The sequence below is a fragment of the Sorghum bicolor genome, chromosome 6 (assembly GCF_000003195.3).
Source record: "Sorghum bicolor cultivar BTx623 chromosome 6, Sorghum_bicolor_NCBIv3, whole genome shotgun sequence".
NCBI classification, from domain to species: Eukaryota; Viridiplantae; Streptophyta; class Magnoliopsida; order Poales; family Poaceae; genus Sorghum; species Sorghum bicolor.
The window spans coordinates 48,511,958-48,535,063 of record NC_012875.2 but is presented as its reverse complement, the minus strand read 5'-3'; the positions used below and the strand labels follow the sequence as shown (position 1 = coordinate 48,535,063).

Sequence of the window (23,106 nt, the reverse complement as noted above, 5' to 3'; positions counted from 1 at the left end):
AAATATTGTTGCGCAAACTAGATTTTTCTTAGATTTTATTGAAGAATTTAAGAAGATTGTAAGAAGTGATGTACATTCTGTGTTGAATTTGGCTGGTCGTGCGTGTCAGTGACATTATAGACCATCCTGATCTGAAAAGCTATGACTAAAAATACTGTTGCTGATTTATTATGAGAGAAAAACACCGTTGACTGGTAGAAATACGGTTTATAAAACAAACGAATTGTGACCCATAGCCCATCAAGGCTGTTGATAAACGCAGGCGTGCATTTGCCGGAGGTGGTGAGGGAAGAGCAGTGTAGTGTGGCTTGGCCAGAACTGGGAGGCCTTGGCATCGTGGATCTTCATGGCTTTGGCACTGCTGTCAGCCTACATTGGGAATGGCTGCGGAGAATGGACCAGGACGCACCCAAATCCAATTCTAGGTTATACATATATGTTATAGAATATAACTTATTTCTATAAATTATACTAACAACTTGGTATACCACTTTGCAAAACTTATTATCACCATATGACTTAAATACCATATAACTTATAACTTATGCCAAAACTTTGAAGCACAAAAGTTATAAAACATTTTTTTAATTTTTCTTTTGCCTTTTTTCTCTTTTCATTTTTTATATAAGTCTATCAATTTTTTCTTTTTATATATGATGTCAACCCTTATTTTATTTGGACGATCGTTCACTTAGATTTGATGTAACAAAGGTTCAAACTACCTCTCCTTCTAGCGTGCTTTTCCATAACCACCGTGTCATAAAAAAGTAAAACATTTATTTTAAAATGCTAGATATAAATTTTATTATTATTAACTTTCTGCACGTAACTTTTATATCTAACTTTCTGTACGCAACTTTTATATCTAACTTTCTACATGTAACTAGTAGATATTAACTTATAATTATTATCTTTTATGTCTAACTTTTTGCAAAGCTATTTGATTTATTATATTTTGTGCTTAACTTGCAGTTATTAACCTATATGTTAAAATTGGTTTAACTAAATTATATGCTTAAGTTTTAATTGTAATTTTTTTGAACGTTCGCTAAATTGTCTCGTCATAAATTATGTTGATAAACTTGTTTCATAAAATATTATAGATAAAAGTTATGTGTATAACTTTATCATGTAGTAAGTTATATGTATAAGTTATGTGTGTAACTTTGTCATAGTGAAGGTATATATTAAAGTCATATATATGAGTTATACGTAAAAGTTTGTTCCATAAGTTTTACGTAAAAGTTGTGAGTATCATTTTTCAAAAAAGAAAAGTAGCGATTTTTTTTGCCTAAAATAGAAAACTTTCCAAAAATAGAAAATTGTAGGATTTTCTTTTTTTTGCCAAAAAAGGAAAGTCGTGGGGGCTGTCTGATCGTTCGCTAGATTCAAGTTCGCTATTTAGTGAGTCCGACGCACTTGGGTTGAGCTGCCGGCATCAACAAAAACCGTGGTCCTGTCAGCATTCACGGCTGCAATGGGATCCATATTGTGCATCAGTGCATGAAATAATTTTAAATATAAGTCATAAAAATATTATTAATAAATATATTTAAGTGGTTTAATATATCAAACATCAATAAGATTGGAAATAAACATTCCAATCTATGTAACAAATGAATTAAAACTTATAAAATAACTTCATCCATTCTAGACACCATCCATGGTTGGCGGTTTCTGGCCGTCAGGAAAAAACTATGCAATGATAGTGAACATGGTGATTATTTGTTGGGACCCAGGTGCCTGAAATTTTGTATCTAATCATGCAATGATTCTCGTTGGTTGGATCTAAATCAGTCCTTCGTTTGCTTCCTTTGGTTGTCAGGTGTCTTTGATTTCTGCATTTTCAGACGTCTGCACTCTAGGAAGCGTGCTATTTAAACGGCTGTTGAATAATGAGAAGAAATACCTCCAAACCACTGTAACTTGTAATAAGTGAGTGGCAGGAAACTTTCCACGTTCCGTTTTTCTTGCAGGTGCAGCAAACGACTCATGAACCCTTGACCCAGAACGTGGTTTTACCTTAAGAATAGAGATTAGTCAACGCCTACTTAACCCAAAACGCCTCTACCTACGTATATATGCATATGCACTGCCAGTCTAGTTCATCAGCTGGTCACCGCGCTTTATGAGACACCTCAAACGATTTCAATGGCCAGGCAACTGATCCTCGTCCTCGTCCTCCTATTGTCCCAACTGATCACCTCCCAGTCCCAGTCTGACTGTCGCAATGACCCTGACCTCCCGGCCCTGCTCAGGATCAAGGCGCAGTTCGATCGGCAACCCGGACGCACCTGACCCTTCTTCGACGCCGACACATGTGCACGCATGGTGCACCAGCGCTGGGGAATAATTTCGATGCCGATGCTGTCTCAGTGCCTGCTTGTTTCCTTCTTGCCAGTTTGTTTTGCAACTTTCAGCCTCCGTGAATAAAGACATGTGGCATTCCTGCCATCTTTTTTTTTTAAATTAAAGGAGGAAATGCAGCAAATTACTGAGTCACCAACTTAGTCTTATGATAGAGATCGATGCGCGTAGCTGCAGGCCTGCACGGGCAACATATACATACACAAATTTCTGTTGTTCCACAGACCACAGGTGTTGAACTGGTACTCTATCCATGAGAATATGACAACCGAGTAGTGGTGAATGCCCATGTCACTGTCACTGTGGCCAGCACCGTGTCCAATGTCGTCACTCGTCGCACAGCTATGCGCGAGCCCATTACATATATATGAGGTGCGCCAAGGGGAGCCTGCAGTTAACAAGCTCTGTTGTCAGTTGTTACACAGCAAGCAATGGCTGTGAGTCGTCTTCTACCTCTGTTTCTCCTTCTATCCGTCGCTGCTGGCGGCGCCTACGACGGCGCTGGCCAGCCGCCGATCAGCCGGAGGAGCTTTCCTGAGGGGTTCATCTTCGGGGCATCCTCTGCTTCCTATCAGGTGAATTAATGTTATGTCTTTCCATTCATATGTACATAGCACATGTTCTTGCTGTCCACTTTAGGACAGTGAGACTGTTTGAGTTTCCAATAGATGGAAAGCATTCCAAAATGTTGATTCAGGATATTTAACACCCATATTTTTTATCGCAATAAAAAAAAAGGATGCAGTCTATTCTGCCTACAAAACATCACAAGCTGCGTCATAATGTTCACCATAAACATGTATAGTAGTTGGCAACACAAGTTGATAAGAGTATAAACAGCAGCATATGAGTATCATTGTTTGATCCAAGTAGTAATTTTTTTTAATAACAATCCAAGTAGTCATTGTCACGAGTCATGACGCTCTGTGTTTGGACTAGTTCTCATTCGAGCTATCTTGACATCTACATGCAGTATGAGGGCGGGGTAATGGAGGGGGGCAGAGGACCAAGCATCTGGGACACCTTCACTCATCAGCACCCAGGCATGTTTTTATCTCCTTCGCACGCTAAGGCTCCGTTTTTTTTTTGGATTTTTCGACACCATAACACTTTTGTTTGTATCCGATAATTATTATCTAACCATGGACTAACTAGGCTTAAAAGATTCGTCTCGCAAATCAAATTATAGACAAACTGTGCAATTAGTTTTTTTATCTATATTTAATACTCCATGCATGTGCCTTAAGATTCGATGCGAGGGGAAATCTTGAAAAAATTTTGGATTTCAGGTGGGAACTAAACAAGGCCTAATATGTATTAAAATCTTGTTTCAGATTTGCTCATGTAAAGGAAACTGCCCGTTTTATTGAGCTTGATTGGTGTGGACTGGCAAGAAAGCTTACATTTGATTAGTCTATGGACATATTAGAGGCCTAGTTAAGAAACAATAGTTAAGGAACCAACTTTGAAGTTTTGACACTTTTGTGATCTTGCAGATAAAATCATTGACAGAAGCAACGGGGATGTGGCCATAGATTCCTACCATCTCTACAAAGTATGTAGGACTTCAATATTTTTAACCTGGCCTTCTGTTCTTTCTACTATATTTCCTTTCACTTTTTCAAGGAATTCCATGACGCAAGGCGTTCAGCAGGCTCTTTACTTAATTATTTCAGATTAAACTTACAACACTATCTTTAAATTTTAATCCAAGCTGCCAACAAAAACATGTTAGTACACCACTGATCCATGGGGAGGGCTTGTTGAAAAATACAGGAAGATGTGCGCCTGTTGAAGGATATGGGAATGGATGCATACAGGTTCTCCATCTCATGGACAAGGATTCTTCCAAGTATGTAATTCATTGTTCAAGCGTTCTAGGTTGCACTACCTTGGACATATTACAAAGTCCAAGTAGACTGATTGCATCAAACTTAGCCTAGTTAGTCCATGATGGCAGATGGAAGTCTGAGCGGTGGCATCAACAGAGAAGGAATCAGATACTACAACAACTTGATCAATGAACTCATGTCGAAAGGTATTCATTCATGCCTTGATTAGCCTCTTTCCAATCCAACAGTCAATCTTATTCTTATGCATTCACAGGGTTACAACCATTCGTAACCCTTTTCCACTGGGACTCGCCTCAGGCATTAGAAGACAAATACGGAGGATTTCTTAGTCCGAACATGATGTAAGTCTTGACACTTTTAGCCCTTTATTCTCAGAAAAAAATCCCACTAGCAATGATGCTTTTTAAGAGCTTAGTAATTATCTGCTTAAGATCCCAGCCACTAACATTAGAATTGTGCAACAGATTGGTGTTAGTGGAAACTACATTAATCTGTCGCCCCATTGTGATTTTGTGATAACACTACCTCCCTGTATGATTACATCGTTCATTGCGGCAACTATTGCAGAAATGACTACAAGGACTACGCTGAAGTATGCTTCAAAGAGTTTGGTGATAGAGTGAAACACTGGATAACGTTCAACGAACCTGCACAATTCTGCTCAATTGGGTATGCATCTGGCATTGGTGCGCCAGGCCGGTGCTCACCATGGGAGCAGGGCAAGTGCAGCGCTGGGGATTCAGGAAGGGAGCCTTACACTGTCTGTCATCACCAGCTGCTCGCTCATGGAGAAGCAGTTCGCCTGTACAAAGAGAAGTACCAGGTCAGAGATGAACTAGCTCTCCTCCATGCAGTTACAATTACTGAATGACGAACTGATTGGCACTGTGCAAATGAGCTTGATACATCAATATAATAGTTACTCCCAATTCTGAAGTATGCATACATGCATGCAGGCATTAAGAATATAGTTGCACAAGAATTGGTAAATGGATCTCACACTTGCGTTGCGTGCAGGCTGTCCAAAGAGGGAAAATCGGAGTAACATTAGTCTCCCTATGGTTTCTTCCTTTGTCCCCATCCAAATCCAATGAGGATGCAGTGACACGTGCTTTAGATTTCATGCTTGGATGGTAAATTCTCTGTGAGGCTGTGACCCTAGCATCATCTTTGCCACTGAAGTCCAGATAATTATAGATGAACACAAATCTTACTGACCATATCAATGCAATCCTCTCCCAGGTTTATGGACCCACTTGTTGGAGGTGACTACCCGCTCAGCATGAGAAGATTGGTGGGAAATCGCTTGCCGCGATTCACAAAGGAACAATCTAAGCTACTCAAGGGTGCATTCGATTTCATCGGACTCAACTACTACACCACATACTATGCTGCTAGCCTTCCTCCATCATCAAATGGCCTCTACAGTAGTAACACTGATAATCAAGCTAATCTTTCTGGTGCGCCACTAAACCAAGCCTCCCCTGAATTCGTGCAATAATGCTTGTAGTAAAACTCTATAAAATAATAGCTCATCTTCAATAGTACTGTAGGATTTGTGAAAGCATGATGTAATAACATCTGCAACCTCCATTCCCTTAATTGAGTCATCGTCAGTAATACTGAATCATCCTTAATCACTATTTGGGGATTTAGTTTATTTCTTTCTGTTATATTGTTCTGACATTATGATTATATTAGGCATTCGAAATGGTGTGCCCATAGGTCCTCAGGTAACTTGTTGTTTCCCAACATATAAGATGGAAATGTCACTGATTTCCTGTACACTTTCTGTCTGATGATTTATTTGCATATAACCAACATAAATGTAGGCTGCTTCGTCTTGGCTCTTCATGTACCCTCAAGGCTTTCGCGAGCTTCTACTTTATATGAAGAAAAACTATGGCAACCCTGCTATCTACATCACTGAAAATGGTAACTTGTAAATGATAATATTATCTTTACTAGTCTATCAACATGGTAGCTTCTACATCCTAAATTCATGGGCTAGAATCATAGGTGACATACATAAGTAGTAGATGATCGTGAATACAGATTACATATATTATATCTATATGTAACAACTGAATAGAGATTATATATATTATATATATATGAAAATTTTTAGAAAATAGAGAAAGGGAGAGAAGATAAGTAAACAATTAATATAATTAACTTGCTTACTTTGAGTCAGTTGTTTATATATTAATAGTGGTAGAAATGGATAAACAGCTAATTCAAAATGTTTATCATAAGCATACAACTAACACAAAGTAAGCATACAGCTAATCCTCTCTCTCTCTCATACAAAAGAATGCCATATAGATACCAAATGCTTATATACAATTAATACAAAATCCATATATGTAAATTAGTTGTATACATTAATATTGAAAGAAATAGAAAAATGTAAAAATGCATATCACCAGTTTCTATAACTGTAGATGTAGATTTAACATAATATTTTAGTAATGATAAAGGTATATAATTTATATATAAACTTAAAGGTTACTTAGAGTATCTAATATATACAACGGTGACATAGTTGAGTAATCCTAGGCACAAAGTTTTTGATTTTATTTTAGATTATTTTTCATGATGACATATATGATGATCTTTCTTATTCATGTGAAAAATTTTAGGAATTTTTTTATTATTCTAGCACATCTCGTGAGGATTAACATGTCAGAGATTGGAAAATAATATTATTTAGTGCCATCTATTTATTTTTCAACGGGTTTAATATATTGTACTAGTACCTTTATTATTGCCCCTTGTCTTTTTAATTTGGGTATTGTCTTCAATGGTTGACCTTTACCATTATCTTTTCAAAGAATCCACATCAAGAAGAAAGAAATTATAACTCTCAGTCTTTTTTTTCTCTAAAAAATGAATCAACTAGCACCAATCATATGTGGCAAACCTTTGTTCGATCTTGTGTATACGTACGAGTGGTCATTTTTGTTTGTGTAAACTCAACTGCGTGCATTCGTTAAAGGACGTGAATTTGAGAACGAGGAGAATAAGTTAGAATTTGCTCCTTCAATGAGAAATTTTATATAGAAAAAGTCTAATTTCCTAACTATTAAGGACTGGATTTTCTATCCCCTAAACTTTCTAAAACTGGTCAAATAACCACCAAGCGGTTTTGAACGGTGGTTTTGTCTTTTTTTTTTACTTATTTTTGCTGAATCTTTAAAAAATCATAATAAATCACAAAAAATCATAAAATATAAAATCTAATTTTATTGGACTCTATAGGAGTAGATCTATATAATGAACATATAATATGGTATGTTGTAAACAAAGTTTTTGCTGTAGTTTTAGATCTATGGTTTTCTATAATTAATTAGAATAATTCATAGCTGTAGCTTTTATGGTTCAGTTGTGGTGAAATTTTATGTTGAGCTAATTATTGTATGCTTAAACTATAGTAAAAATGTCATACTCATTGGATCACATATAACTTAGTTATAGATAAAACATATATTTAACAAGTATGAACCTAAATAAACCTATAACTAAATTATACATGATCCAATGAGTATGAAATTATTACTACGGTTCAAGCATACAAACAATTAGCCCACCATAATTGGACCATAGAAGCTACAACTATGAATTATTCCAATTAATTACAGAAAAACATACATCTAAAGCTACATTAAAAGCTTTATACTATAGCATACCATATTATATGTTCACTATGTAGACTACTTATGTAGAGTCCAATAAAATTAGATTTTTTATATTATATTTTTTTGTGTGATTTACTATGATTTTTCAAAGATTCAACAAAAATAAATAAAGAAGAAAAAGGCAAAACCACTGTTCAAAACCGCTTAGGAGATGAGTTTGTTATTTGACCGGTTTTAGAAAATTTAGGGGATAGAAAATTAGGTTTTATAGTTTTGAAGATGAAGTAATCCACCTTTGATAGGGGAGAGGAGGTTATGTAGATTTTTTTCCCTCTAGTTTTCTAGAAGTATTACTTTTCTCACGTAGGAGACAACAAAAGCTAGACTGAAACAATCTAAAAACATCTTTTTACTTCGATACAGGCTTTGATGAAGCCAACAACAAGAGCTTACCACTCCAGGAAGCCTTGAAAGACGACACCCGGATAGAGTACCACCACAAGCACCTCCTTGCACTGCTAAGTGCTATAAGGTCAGATATCTATAGCTACTTGACACAACACACTCCGCATATGCCACTTGATGACACTTGACAGTATTAGATTTGACTTTTCTTCAATTCATAGGGATGGAGCAAACGTGAAAGCATACTTTGCATGGTCGTTGATGGACAACTTCGAGTGGGTGAATGGCTACACGGTCAGATTCGGGCTAAACTACGTGGACTACAATGATGGGTTGAAGCGGTACCCCAAGAATTCAGCTCATTGGTTCAAGGCGTTCCTGCAGAAATGAACATGGACTTGGCACTAGCACATTGGAATCTGTTTGGAACAACACGCAAGATTTTCTTGTGTGGAAATGATTTTGATCATGAATTGTGTTACAGGAAAAAATGTTTTGTTTTGTATTAATTATGTTGATGTGGTTATTAAGAAAATATGAAGCAGATCTAAGGTTCGAAGTCCTTATGCCAAAATTGTCAACACAGAGCGACCCTAAGCACGAGTCAATCTATCTTTTACCTCTATTTTTATCCTAATCTCTTTCAACCTTTGTATTGTTATTCATCTACTAGTATAATACCCGTGCTAACGCTACGGTTTTTTTTATAGAAAATGCTTTTAAAAGAACTAATTTGTTTCTGTAGAGTTTGTCGTTTACACTATTTTTATATCTCCAAATATATTTACATCCTCTTTAACTCATTAACCAAATATTGGATATCTTCAAGGATATTGTCGTAACATTCATTTGCACGACACGCCTGCTATAGGAAGAAGACTTCCCTTCCATTGCCTCACTGGCGGTACCCAACCACTCATAAAAGTTTGAAAGTTTTGAGCACAAACATCATATCAGAGTCAAGTAACATGAATACCATGTTAGACAACATGTGTGTATATTTTGAACGCAAAAAAAAAAAGATCAATATAGAACAAAATCTTTAAAAAATGGCTTCAGTATACAGACCTTCAGTCACCAGTTTAGGACGTCTATGTAAACTATATTCTTTGTGCTCTTCCCTGTGGGATCCAAGTCCTCTTTTGGTTTTGCCAGAATTCTTGTTGATGATCTTGACACCCCTCTTGATAAACCAACATAAAGTTGTCTGTGTGAGAACACAGGTTCTGGAAGATAGATTCCAACGTTAGGGATAGTCTGTCCGTGTGATTTATTTATTGTCATGGCGAAACTCAACCTCATAGGGAATTGTTTTCTCTTGAACTTGAAAGGAAGAGAAATATCATCCGAGGGAGACAATGGTAGCCTTGGTATAAAAACTCTCTTCCCCATATGCTCCAGTGATTTCAGCATCAATTGCATTGTCTTGCAATGCTCTGACCATGAGCCTTGTGCCATTGCACAAGCCATTGTTGGGATCAAGATTACGAAGAAGAATTATAGGACAGTTGATTTTTAGCTTCAGCTCATGCGGGATGTTTAGATTGTTTGGTTATATACAATTTAGTGTGACTTAAACTTTCAAAACTCCATGGATATAAAACTAATACACGAATAAATGGGAAAAATGTTTGGTCAACTAATTCATGGTCAACGTTTCAGTTGTACGCTTGCTCTCGTCGTAACAGCTCCTGACACCTGTCATTGAAAAATCGTACCCAGTAAAACTCGCAAAGAGCAAGGAATGGCAGACCGGGCATCTAGCAGTTGACCGCCGCCACCATAAATCAAGTACTGTGGTCCTAAAAATATGAACCAGTCTAAAATCGTTTTTCATAGTGTATAATGATTGGATTAATATTGGCAATTGTTTAGCTAAACTGTAACACATGAATGAAAAGTCATCAGGGATCAGAAAGGCTCGAGTACATATGCAAACATATTTTCCACGGGTAGAGGATAAAGTTATGAATCTAAAAATAATAATTTCACATTCTTGGGATCTATGATTATTTTTCTAGGATTTTCACAAGTTTTTGCATAGATTAGTACAAATGTGTAAGTTTTATTAGTTTGTACTGTTCATCTTCGGATCTTCGGAGAGGACGAAGGAACAAACCTGCCGTAGATCCACATCAAGAAGCATTCAAAGGGGTTACATCCGGCTTGCAACGCCGCGCTGCTAGCCTGCCTGCGGCATCCACCCGACCTGCCGCTGGCGCCTTTTGTTGCCTGTAGCATCGCCTGAGGACACCGTGTCGGGGCCGTCGTGGGAGGGGGGCCGCTGGGGCTGGCGCACCCGAGACCCATGCCCACGCTGGGTGGCCGCAGCTGCCGTGCCCGCACCTCTCGCCTGCTTCGATGTGGCCAGAGCCGCCACGCCCGCACCCCCGCTCGCACGCAGGGTCGTCGGGGCCGCTTGGAACGCCATCCGCGCCAGGAACGCCGCGCCCAAACCGTGCCCGCGGCTGCCCGTCGTCGACGCGCTGGTGGTGTTACGGGGATCTCGCGCTTGCGTCGCGGCGGCGGTGGAGGTTGCGGCGTGGTGGAGGAGGTTGCGGCGTGGAGGAGTGCAGGAGGCAACAGGTCACGGAGGACTGGAGGAGACGTCGTGTCTAGCACGCCTATTCGTCTTTTTTTTATTCAGTGATCCTCGAACCCTGACCGGCTGCTCTGCGAGGTCGGAAGCACGGAGCAGGGGGCTGAGTTTGAAGTCTTGCATCAAACTTTCATCCACAATCATCGGATTTGGTTTGGGTGGTTTTGTAGCCTTTGATTTTAATAGAGACATTTTTTTGTGTATATTTTTTTGGATACACAATGCTTGTGGCTCTCAGCGGGGGACGTTTTCTTTGGTGGATCTAGAATAATTTTGATTGGTCCATTATAGTAGAGACTATGATCCGACAATCAAGGGTGGTGTCCTAGACTGGTCAACCTAGGCAATCCATAGATGTCCTTCTCCAACAGGGCTCTCTTGGACAAGAGCTTCGACGACTCCTTTGCTAATTTACCAGGAAACTAGTCATTCTTCATCACGCAAGTAAGATAACTATCCTTTGCTAGTTTGTTCATAAATGTTGTGTCATGTATGCTTGATAGTTACTAATGAGAAGTTCTTCGATCCGTTTGCGACCGTATGTTCTAGCACTAGTTTCGCGTCAACATCTTGCCCCACGTAAAACTAGTGCATGCAATTAATGCCCTTCACTTTAAGTGTAGGCTAGATGATTAAGGTAGTGTTTAGTATAGCTTTCTATAGCTTTATATTAGGGCGTGTTTGGTTCACACCTTCTAAAGTTTAGTGATCTAAATTAGCTCCTAAAGTTTAGTCACTCCCTGTTTGGTTTGGTGGACTAAAAGAGACTAAAATCCCTCTTTTAGTCAGGGTGTTTGGCTCCAAAGTTATTAAAAGGTGAGGCAACCTGACTAAAAGGTGAGGTTTAGTCTCATTTAACAATATTTGAGTGGCTAGTTGGTTAAAGCCTATTTAGTCATAATGTTTGTGTTAAAAGTAACTAAGTAGAACTAGTTTAGAAGATGGAGAGTGAACCACACACACCTTTAACTCCTTCTGACAAACACAATGGAGGAGATCTTCAAATTTCGAGGTCCGTGAACGATTAAGTAGGCAAAGCTATAATTTTGAGCTCCTCCAGTTTCATCTTTTTCACGCTACAACACATCTACATTTGCATGTCCGGAGCTCCTACCAGGTTAGGAGCCGTATCAAACATAGCCTAAGGGTCTGTTTAGCGTAGCTTAGGAGCTGTATCAAAAATAGCCTAAGGGTCTGTTTAGGGTAGCTTACAATAGGTCGGGTGTTCTTTTTGCTAAACACTTATTTTCATTTTACTCCTCCTCTCACAAAGATATGGGCTGAGATTAAGCTGAAAATAATAGCATATTCTACCTTTCTCTCTCACAAGTGGGCCCCAAAAAGGTGGAAAAGACTGTCTAGTGCAAGTAACGTTGTGAGCATGAGGACCGCCATCGGGGACGCGTGTCTAGGAGGCGCTTACGTGGAGGGTGGGCTCTGTCGTCACCTGCTGTCGGAGGGTGCAACCCTCACTAGGAGCGTGGGTTTCATCATCACTAGTCACCGAGATGGTGGGCTCCATCGTCATCGGCCACGGGCGGGCGCAGCCCTCGCCGAGAGCTGATCATCTCATCGGGGGTATGACCGCACCGCGCGGGCTTCACACTGTTGGTTGGCAGTGACGAAGTGGATGCAGAGCTCCATCCGGAGCATGCAGTGGCAGAAGCAGGCGCACCAACAGGACTGCTGGGGCGAGCTGGCAGGCACGGCTGCGGGATACGAGTGTGTGGGGAAGAATGTGTGGAGAAGGAAAGGGGAGAAAAAAGAGAAAATAAAAAAAAAAGGTTATTTAGTCATTTTTTTTTCTATCATGCGAAGTTATTCTGCCAAATCAGATGACAAAATCAGCTCAGTCTTATATTAAAAAAAAGCTGCTTATGAAGTTGTTTTTTTAGCAGCTTCACTGTTGAAGCTGACCTTTGGCCTAAGAAAACGTCGAATGAGACAAAGCAGGCCGTACTTACGGCTACGAGAATATAGGTCGCTGCATGAGTGCATGTAAAGCATCCATATCCACGTCGTGCCCCCTTGCGGTTTTATCAAACTATCGACTCACCAACACTTAATTTGGCTATCTTCAAGACCACTCGTCAACTTCCTGCTAGAGTTGACCTCTCATCGCCTTCATATCCACTCATGCATTGCATCGCCGTGAACATGATCGATCACACAACACAAGTAGAACTGTCGAAGCTGCAGCGCTCAATGCCAAATACTAGACCGCGCGGCGCCATGGCCAGCCGCACTGCAGCTCTGCTCCTCTTCTTCCTCCTGTCTTTCCAGCTGATCACCACGTCGCTGTCTCAATCTCAGCTGTCCAGTCAAGACCTCCCGGCTCTCATCAAGATCAGGGAGCAGCTCGGCAACCCGGACGCGCTCGCAGGATGGCGGCCCGGCACGCTCTGCTGGGCGTGGTGGCCCGCGGCCTGCAACGAGCAGGGCCGTGTCACCAAGCTCTTCCTCGAGCGACCAATCAACATCACGTCCGCGCTGCCGCCGGCGATCGGCTTGCTCGACCAGCTGGAGACGCTCAGCATCCTCGAGATGCCGGGCCTGCACGGCCCCATCCCGGACTCCTTCTGCAACCTCTCGCACCTCTCCATCTTCAACCTCATGGTCACCTCCGTGTCGGGCCCCATCCCGGCGTGCCTCTACCGCACCAACCTCACCTCCGTCAGCTTCTACCGCAGCAAGCTCAACGGTACGATCCCCAGGTCGCTGTGGAAGCTCCCGTACTTCACCTCCTTCGACGCCGCCTACAACGACTTGGTCGGGCCCATCCCGCCGCTGCTGGTGCACGGCGGCAAGCCCGACCGGCCGTTGGTCCTGATGCTGGACGGCAACCGGCTCACCGGAACTATCCCCTGGACTTTCGCGCTCGAGAGGCACATGCTGGAGTTCAGGGTGGCCAACAACAAGCTCACCGGCGACCCGTCGTTCCTCTTCGGGCGGCGCAAGGTGGTGACCGGCACCATCGACCTGTCCGGGAACAATTTCCGGTTCAACCTCACCGGCGTGGAGATGCCGATGCAGCTGTCTTTCCTGAACCTGAGCCACAACCGGATCTACGGCGGCGTGCCGGTGTCGCTCCGGGACACCAGGGTGTCGATTCTGGACCTCAGCTACAACGACCTCTGCGGGGAGATACCTACCGGCGGGCACATGGTGCAGTTCAAGGCGGCGGCGTACGAGCACAACAAGTGCCTGTGTGGGACACCATTGCCGCCCTGCAGGAATTAACGGCCGCTGAGACGATGAAGTTGTGTCCTCTCTTCTATCCTGTGGGCTGTGGCCTGTGGATTAACATGCATTAGAGGCTAAGATAAATAGATAATGTTAATCCCATAAATAAAAATAGTACTATTTTGTTTTGAGTTGTTGGTCAAAGCTGTGTCATTCTCTTGTCAAAAAAAGAAAAAGAAAAAAAAGAGCTGTGTCATTCATAATGCTTCAGTTCATGTCTGGGAAATCCCAATAGGTTTGGCCCAATCTTCGTCGAAGCCCAGGAAGTTTTTGGCCCAAATAATAAGAAAGTGGTGGCGTGGTTATTTTTATTTTAGCATAAAAAAGACTGGTATATAAAAAAGAACATGTCTCTCAAACTAATTTTCAGAAACTAGCACGTTTAATCATGCAAGAGGTCATGGTGCAACTGATAAGCTCAATCACACAATATGCACAAGCATGCATGACTAACTAGACATTTTTTTTGGGTACATCGAGACAACACATTCCACGTAAAGCTACCAACATATGATACGGTCAAATGGATAGTGTGACTAGGTTGAGTCACACCACCACATATGGTGTGACACATATTTGTGTCATTCATTAATTAGTTGTTAGATGTTTTTAGTTATTTTTTGTCTATCCAAAACAAAAGGTACCGATATATCTTTAAAATTCTTCAAAATTTTTAAGTATATGCTACAAATTAAGCATGAACCATTTTGCTTGTATCTAGCGTTGTACCTCTTGTAGTTTTAAAATTAAAATTTTCCCGTAATATTATATTTAAGTCTTAGGCTAACCACTTTAGCCTCAAAATAGCCTCCAAAAATCCAGAAATAAATATTAAATTCATGGTTCAGAAAGTAGTGTTTTGTCATGTAATTTCTCAGCATACTTGTTTAGGTGAAATATGAAGTTTCTTAACAAATCTTATGCTCAAAATTAAGTATTAACTTGAAATTAAATTTTAAAAAATTCAAAAAAAACCTTGGTAGAATTTGTCATGGTACGCGTCGCCACCGATGATTTCACTTGCCACGTAAATATCCAAACATCATAATTAGAAAACAACGACATGCCTTTTGTCTACTGAGATTGTGATTGTACCACTTAAATACGTCCTAGTTATAAGGTAACTAAAAATGATTTTGTGGCATTGATCTTTGTTGGACAATGCCCCAACTCTACTTGATCTATGCCAGAAAAGCTGGTGATGTCATAGCGTTGCAAAGCTATGAGGCTTAAGCGATGACTGAACGGTAGAGCTCGACTTCGTGCATGGCCAATCATGTTCCTCAATGATTTTCTCTCAGTTTTGAAGCACAACTTATCAAATTCTATTAGCCTTACTAAGGTTCGAAGTTGGTATATTAATCTACAGATAGGCACTCAACTCTCAAAGTCCCTACTTCACAAGATGTTGTTTAATAAACTTTGATCAAAATTAAGGATCTGTTCTTTATGTTCAGAGTTAATTACCATTTTTTTAGTTAGCTTTGGTTAATCAGAAGACCGCTAAGACTTAACCACTAAAGATATAAACTTAGGCCAAATGACATATCACATTACCTTTAGTAATTTGGCTCTAAACTTATGACAATTTATATACAAACTTACTTTTTAATCAAACCCTGAATACCATCTCTTAACTCTTTGTATTGATTATATCTAGTACCCAAATCATTAGGTTTTGTGTATCTTAGCTACTTAAAAAGAATTATCATATCTTTCTTGTCAATAGGAGCTACCCTGGATTAAAGATCTTAGTTTATACTCCACCTTTGATTGTATGTTTTGGTAAAACACTTATATACATAATGTTTTCAAAACTAGCTCTAAACATGTATAGCTAATAATGTTTTCCAAACTTGGAATAACTTGATGGCAGATTAAGTCTTTTAAATTTAAACAGATTTTACTCTACATTTTCAAATTGACTTCATTCTAAGATGTAGTATATCATTTGTATTACTATTTACATGCTACCACTTTGGAAAGTGCTTACATGAAAATCAATTTCCTAGATTTGTTTTGAATGCTTGTAAATTTAGTTTTAAATTGGCAAATTTTGCTATGGAGCACAATGGAGAAACATGTAATGGCCAAATCAAAGTGCCAGATCAAGAATTTGCCTAAGGACATCGCAAATTCATGTTTTTTTTGTCTAGACACACTACACCAATTATTTTAATAAATGTTCAGATTTCAGGAGAGAGAAGGTGGAGGAAATGTTCAAACTACCCTTGTCTTCAATTTCTAGCCCCTCATTATGATATTTGTCGTAACACATTGCCGTTGTCTTTTCTTCTCCGACTTGGTCATCCATGGCCGGCGATTTCATTGTTCGGTTTTCCAGCCCATCTCCCTCAGCCAGGGGTGAAACTGGTGTCGATAATTCTTTGAACCATCTGATCTGAATTCGAATTTTGAGGATATGGAGAAGAATTTTTAATATCCATGCGGATATGGATAATCTGAATCCTTGTCTACGGATATGGGGTAGGATATGGAATAGGTAAAATCCGATGGATATGCATTATCCGCAAATTCTATGTGGATTATCTGATATACAAAATAGAATATCCGAAACTTTCTTTCCTAGACCAAAGAATTTAGGATTTTAAAAAGTCTGTTAGTTGAGAACTCTTTTTTTTGTGATGTGGTTGTTTGATGTTCTAATTTGTAAATTAAGAAATTTGCTAGATGCTATTATTTATTGGCTAATTAAGTGTTAATTATCAGTGTGAGAGCCGCAGTATAGAATGCAGTGCAAGATTATTATCTATTGCCTATTCTTGTTCTCTACTAAATCAATTCTTAACAAGCATATAATTTTGTATGTATGCACATATTACTTGACTATTAAAATCCGTCTCCGATCCGGTTCCGCTCCATATCCTTACCGATTCTGACTACTAAAAAAATCTGCATCTATATCCGCATCCGTATATTATCTATTCTGCACCGAATTCAACAAAAAAAAGCGGATTAGAATATGGAAAAGACATTATTGGCACTGATCCAATCCGTTTTCATCCCTACGCTCAGCAGCATCGCTGTTTCCACACTCATGAAGAGCATCAGTGCCACATGGGTAATAGAATGAAAATTGTTGAGTTCATCATTTATAGTTTTCCAGAGATAGCTATGAGACCCAGTGATGGGGCCGGGGGTATTGAAGGCAGCATCGTCACGAAGGAGCCAATCTTTGGCTCTTGGAGAAAAGTTTGGCAATTTTCATAAACAAACAACGGTTTTGGAGTTCCAGGTCATTTGGATCCAAAATTCATGATGTTTTTTTTTTTTCAAAAAACAGGCGAGCCGATTTTGAAATACCGGTTAGGCCTTTTTATTGTTTTTATAATGTTTTTTTTATTCTATGCTCACAGCTCGCTGGGTTACTGCATCTTTCTAGTTTCTAACCTTGTTTGCTGAGGTTATTACGCACGATGTGACTACGTGCTGTTGACGGGAATTAAAACAGAAGCACGGTTTTACGTTTAGAACATAACCAACATATCCAAGAGAAAAATTTGAAGCTCTATTCACCCCCATCACGTTGCCTTTTCCCAGTTTCGTCAAAAAAAAAAACGTTGACTTTTCCCTCCCTATTTTTTCCCGCAATGGCCAATTGTGGCTTATAAGTTGAGGGATTATTCCTCTTCTGCTTATCGTGCACCGCAGTCGCAACACGTGTGGTCGTCGCTCGCTGTACGCCTGCGTTTTCAACTCTGCAGTTCCTTCTCACCAGTTACCACAGAGATCCGGAGATCCCTATATGGCGACTTTTTTCAGGTACCCCCAAAATGCCCCAGCAATGCAAACGTGTGCAAAGGCACTCGATCTCTCTCTGACGTTTCCTCTCCGAAGACAATTCAGAAACCCAGGAAACAACTAGTCAGAAGCGCTCTTGTCAGCCGCTCTCGCACACGTTTCGATCGGGTTCTCTTCAACTGCACATTTCTGTCCAACTAGGGCTCGGTCCAGGGATAAATTTCGCAAGTTAGAAAGGTCCATGTACGTCCCTGCTGTGCTGTCATGCTCATCGGCTCGTGCCGGTGACGGTGAATGGTACGTGATCACCATCATCACCTGCCGGGAGAAAAAAGAAAACACATCGATCAGTCGCGTTCCGTCCATGAGAATATGTGATCGTGAGAGATCGTTTTTTTTTAGGAAACATCGTGAGAGATCGTCCCTGCTATATATATATATATAGCATGGTGCACATTGCATGGTGCCACACCAGTACATCCACATGGCTTTTAAGGGAGGTAGCAATAGCAGTGCTGCGATGCTTGCTCGTCTTCTCCCGCTGCTCCTCCTCCTTGCTGCTGCTGCTGCTGCTTCCAACGCTTCTTACGATGGCGCTGCTGGGCAGCCGCCGATCAGCAGGAGGAGCTTCCCTGAGGGGTTCATCTTCGGGACGGCCTCGTCGGCCTATCAGGTAGTGACAGTGTTTCTGATCTCTCTGTCATGCACACGTGTGCGTTCAATCAGGTTCAGGGTCAAGGGTCCTGCAGCAGGGCCATATGCATGATCGTTTAATATATAGAGTACCTTTCATCAGCACCACTAGCTAGTTTTGGCAAACTGCAAGAAACAAACAGTCAATAGTTTCTACTGAAATAACTGGCCTATATAGAAATCGATGATCTGCTTCGACTCAGCCAAGTAGCCATTGGTTTTGCCATGATCTTACAAGTTGGCCTGATCGATAATGATATTCATGTGCAGTACGAGGGCGGTGCGATGGAGGGGGGCAGAGGGCCCAGCATCTGGGACACCTTCACTCATCAGCACCCAGGCATGTATATACCACCTCTATTAGATCGTTTAGATTTGTGCTTCTATGCTTTGTACATAGTTATGAAAGGAAAATAAGCATACCATACGGGTGTAACTTATGGTGTAACCTAACCCCTATTGAATTCAAGTTGCAGTATAGACAATGACGACCTGTGATTTAATAAATTTTTTTATATCGAAAACGCATGAGATCTGTGTTTTATTTTCATTAAGCAGGAAGGTTTATGATACAAGGTTAGCCGGCCTTGCCGGTGACATCGAAGAGCTACATTTTGAAAAACACTTAATAATTCTCTGATTTGGCAGATAAAATTGCTGACAGAAGCAATGGGGATGTGGCAGTGGATTCCTATCATCTTTACAAGGTATGGCTCATAATATATTCTTTTCACAGAATATGTATCCTGTATTTTAGTGGAGTTTGAAAGAATTTCAATTACTGTAAAACTCAAATTTAGTAATAAAGCGTCTGTTTCACAAATTTTTGTTTTGTCTCTAGTCTGTAATGATACTTGTGATTGGTAATAAAGTGTCTGTTTCACAATAAAAAAACTCAAATTTAGTCAGGGGTCTTTAATTCTACAAGATCAAGTATGACACACGGTCCTTATATATATGAACTAAAACCTATAGTGACCTATAATTGGAAAGGACGGAGTGGTACATTTCTGACCCATAATGGATGACTTGTCAAAAATGTAGGAAGATGTGCGCATCATGAAGGGTATGGGGATGGATGCCTACAGGTTTTCAATCTCCTGGAGTAGAATTCTTCCAAGTAAGTGTGACCCAGTATCGAGATATTTTGCAATTCACTGTTTTCGGTATATTCTGAAGTCCAAGGATATCAATTGCACAATGCTTAGCCATCTGAATGTAATGTTAGATGGAAGTCTGAGCGGTGGAGTCAACAGAGAAGGCATCAGATACTACAATAACTTGATCGATGAGCTTCTGTTGAAAGGTGTGCCATGCAAGAATTGGTATTATTTTTCATTAAAACAATATAAATCCATGCTTATATATATGTGCGTGCTTATATATGTGTGCAGGGATTCAGCCATTTGTGACCCTTTTTCACTGGGATACACCTCAGGCGTTGGAAGATAAATATGGAGGATTCCTTAGTTCTAGTATTATGTAAGTCGAAATATTTATATTCACACAGAATGCAAGAACGAACTGCACGTTCTGCACTGAGGTCACCGCTAAACAAATCTATCTATGACTGTCAGCAACGACTATAAGGACTATGCTGAGGTTTGCTTCAAAGAATTTGGTGACCGAGTGAAACACTGGATCACCTTCAATGAGCCCTGGAGCTTCTGCTCAAGTGGCTATGCGTCTGGCACGATTGCGCCGGGCCGGTGCTCACCATGGGAACAGGGCAAGTGCAGCGCTGGGGATTCAGGAACAGAGCCTTACACTGTCTGTCATCATCAGATACTCGCCCATGCAGAAACAGTCCGGTTGTACAAGGAAAAATATCAGGTCAGTGATGAACTCAACCATCCATTCAGTTTCGGTTCATCAATGAACAACAACTCAATTGAAACTTTGCAATTCTGAGTTTCAATTCATCAATGACCGAATGCCGAATGCAGGTGGAGCAAAAAGGAAATATTGGAATAACTCTAGTCTCACAATGGTTTGTGCCCTTCTCCCGTTCCAAATCAAACGATGACGCAGCAAGGCGTGCCATCGACTTCATGCTTGGATGGTAAATAACTAAATATAAATCTTTGTGCTCCTCACAGAATTTCATTATCGACCAAGTCTAGTCTAGAAGAAAATAAAGAACTCACTATGAATAATGTCATTCTAGGTTCATGGACCCCCTTACTAGAGGAGAGTACCCGCTAAGCATGAGAGCATTGGTTGGAAACCGCTTGCCACAGTTCACAAAGGAGCAGTCTGAGTTGGTCAAGGGTGCATTCGACTTCATTGGACTAAACTACTACACCACAAACTACGCCGATAACCTTCCTCAATCAAACGGCCTCAACGTTAGCTATAGCACAGATGCCCGTGCTAATCTTACCGGTAAGTCATCCTAAAGTCAACGATCAATCTACTTCTGTTCATTTATCAGTTTGGTATATATATATATATATATATATATATATATATATATATATATATATATAACAAAACTCTGAACAGAAGGAAAAAAACTCTTGTTTAATAATACTGTTGCATTTCTGACATAATGCAGTTGCTTGAACTGTGTATTGACATCATTCCTCAATCCTCATTAGAATTTACAATTTAGTTTCAATGTGGAAGCATTTGGTTCAGGCGGGCTTCAGAACGCTCGCGCCAGCACTACCTATTTGGTCGCAAAACACATGTGCCATGTAATCTACCAATGATGTATCCAGTAGCTAGGCTCCGTTCCTCGGACAGTCTCGATGACTCCTTGCCATTGATCCTCTGCCATGTTTGTGTTTGTTGTTATAACTTCTTCTTAGGGGGTGTTTAGTTCAAAAAAAAATGCAAAATGCCAACTATTTTGGAACTGTGGAATACAAAATGCAAAAATTTTCAGAGTCATGTTTAGTTCTATCCAAAATGCAGAATTTATTGTCTCATGAGAGCCTCTTGAAGATCATTTTGGGTTTTTTTGGCCTCTTGAGGCCAAAATCCAAAATAGAGAATAACCACCTTTTTGTCAAAAATTTTGCATGGTGTTTAGTTCTATTTTGCAAAATTATATACGAAAACCTAAAATTTTTTGAAAAAAAAGGGTACTAAACACCCCCTTAATGAAAAACGGGTGAATGACCCAACCGCGAAAAGAAGAAGCATTTCTACTGCTTTTCCTGTTGATATATACTAACTAACCATGTCTGATGATTTGTTAGGTTTTCGAAATGGCGTCCCTATTGGTCCTCAGGTAACAACAGGTCTCACAAGTAACTTGGATTGTCTCCCATTTCGTTGCGGCTAAATGAACTAACTATTCATTTCCACGAATGACACGTGTAGGCTGCTTCATCTTGGCTGTTCATATACCCTCGAGGCTTCCGTGAACTGCTGCTTTATGTGAAGGAAAACTATGGAAATCCTACCGTCTATATCACTGAAAATGGTAGCTTCAGTGTTCCTGAATAAGGTATCTATAAAAACGAAACAGAGCATCTTAAAATCTGTTAATCTGAAACTTTTAGGCGTCGACGAAGCCAACAACAAGAACCTCTCACTCGAGGAAGCTCTGAAGGACAACACCAGGATAGAGTTTTACCACACGCACCTTCTTGCCCTGCAAAGTGCCATAAGGTAGGAATGATCGAACCACCAAAGCTGCAAATGCGCGAGTGCTGAATTACAGCAACTGAATCTCTGACTCGCAATGCGCAACTCACTGCAGGGACGGCGCCAACGTGAAGGGCTACTTCCCATGGTCGCTCCTTGACAACTTCGAGTGGGCGAACGGCTACACAGTCCGGTTCGGGATAAACTTCGTGGAATACAACGACGGGCTGAAGCGGTACCCCAAGAGCTCTGCCCATTGGTTCACGGAGTTCCTCAAGAAATAAGTGTGCATGGACGACGATGATGTTGTGCTGGCTGGGGGCAGCAAGAGTGTTGGTAGAATGCATGTAAATCGAAACACAAATAAGAAGCACGATCACATTGGTGTTGGTCGTGTCCGCGATGCATGTAAATCGCAACGTGAAGGGCTACTTCCCATGGTCGCTCCTTGATAAAACATTTTTTTTTAGATAGTGGAAGCAAATGTTCTGGCTTCATAATTCCTCTCCGATCGAACAAGATGATAAAATGAAACTGTAGGACCGGACAGACGACCGGTGTGGGTGTGAATGGTGTTGAAATAAAACTTAGATTAAAAAGGATCTTAATCTTAGCCTTAGCATGATCACTAACTCATCTTAATGTGAAAATTAATCTCAGATACTAACCAGGTCGGTAGATGCCATCTGTGCTCGTGTACTTATTTAGGAGTTGATGTAGATGAATTTATCTTAGTGAACTGGTCATAGATCATATGGTTAGGTTCCTTATGGTGGAACCAGTTCATTTGGGTTCAAGTCAACATGTTCGCATTTTTCTGGATTTATTCCAGAATTTATCGGTGCTATATTTTTAGTGGTAGACGATGTTCTCGTCGACAGCGAGACGCCTGTGGTAACTTCGTGAATCTCGTGATCTACCGACTCAGTCCTTTAGAGGTGCTCATAGG

The 23,106-nt window shown here is 40.4% G+C and overlaps 2 protein-coding genes across 2 annotated transcripts; both read left to right on the top strand.

Moving 5' to 3' along the window:
* On the top strand, positions 3,872-14,102 carry LOC8073572 (beta-glucosidase 12). Its single transcript, XM_021463609.1, has 11 exons — positions 3,872-3,922; positions 4,144-4,219; positions 4,328-4,405; positions 4,474-4,561; positions 4,788-5,043; positions 5,238-5,353; positions 5,463-5,680; positions 5,922-5,953; positions 6,053-6,162; positions 8,455-8,557; positions 13,146-14,102. Exons 2-11 carry the CDS (start codon positions 4,168-4,170, stop codon positions 14,100-14,102), a joined length of 2,010 nt encoding a protein of 669 aa, XP_021319284.1. The 5' UTR covers positions 3,872-3,922; positions 4,144-4,167.
* LOC8058703 (beta-glucosidase 12) lies at positions 18,343-22,747 on the top strand. The gene is made up of 13 exons (XM_021462698.1): positions 18,343-18,540; positions 18,831-18,900; positions 19,209-19,267; positions 19,605-19,680; positions 19,789-19,866; positions 19,955-20,042; positions 20,138-20,393; positions 20,507-20,622; positions 20,728-20,945; positions 21,767-21,798; positions 21,891-21,993; positions 22,073-22,181; positions 22,273-22,747. The coding sequence occupies exons 1-13, from the start codon at positions 18,352-18,354 to the stop codon at positions 22,439-22,441; spliced, it is 1,563 nt and encodes a 520-aa protein (XP_021318373.1). The 5' UTR covers positions 18,343-18,351; the 3' UTR covers positions 22,442-22,747.

Coding starts and splice junctions, on each gene's coding strand:
- LOC8058703 (XM_021462698.1), top strand. CDS start 18,352: ATGGCTTTTAAGGGAGGTAGCAATAGCAGTGCTGCGATGCTTGCTCGT. Junction 18,901..19,208: donor CTTCACTCATCAGCACCCAG/GCATGTATATAC, acceptor CTGATTTGGCAG/ATAAAATTGCTGACAGAAGC. Junction 20,946..21,766: donor TGCCCGTGCTAATCTTACCG/GTAAGTCATCCT, acceptor ATGATTTGTTAG/GTTTTCGAAATGGCGTCCCT.
- LOC8073572 (XM_021463609.1), top strand. CDS start 4,168: ATGGGAATGGATGCATACAGGTTCTCCATCTCATGGACAAGGATTCTT. Junction 5,044..5,237: donor TGTACAAAGAGAAGTACCAG/GTCAGAGATGAA, acceptor CGTTGCGTGCAG/GCTGTCCAAAGAGGGAAAAT. Junction 6,163..8,454: donor ATCACTGAAAATGGTAACTT/GTAAATGATAAT, acceptor GACACTTGACAG/TATTAGATTTGACTTTTCTT.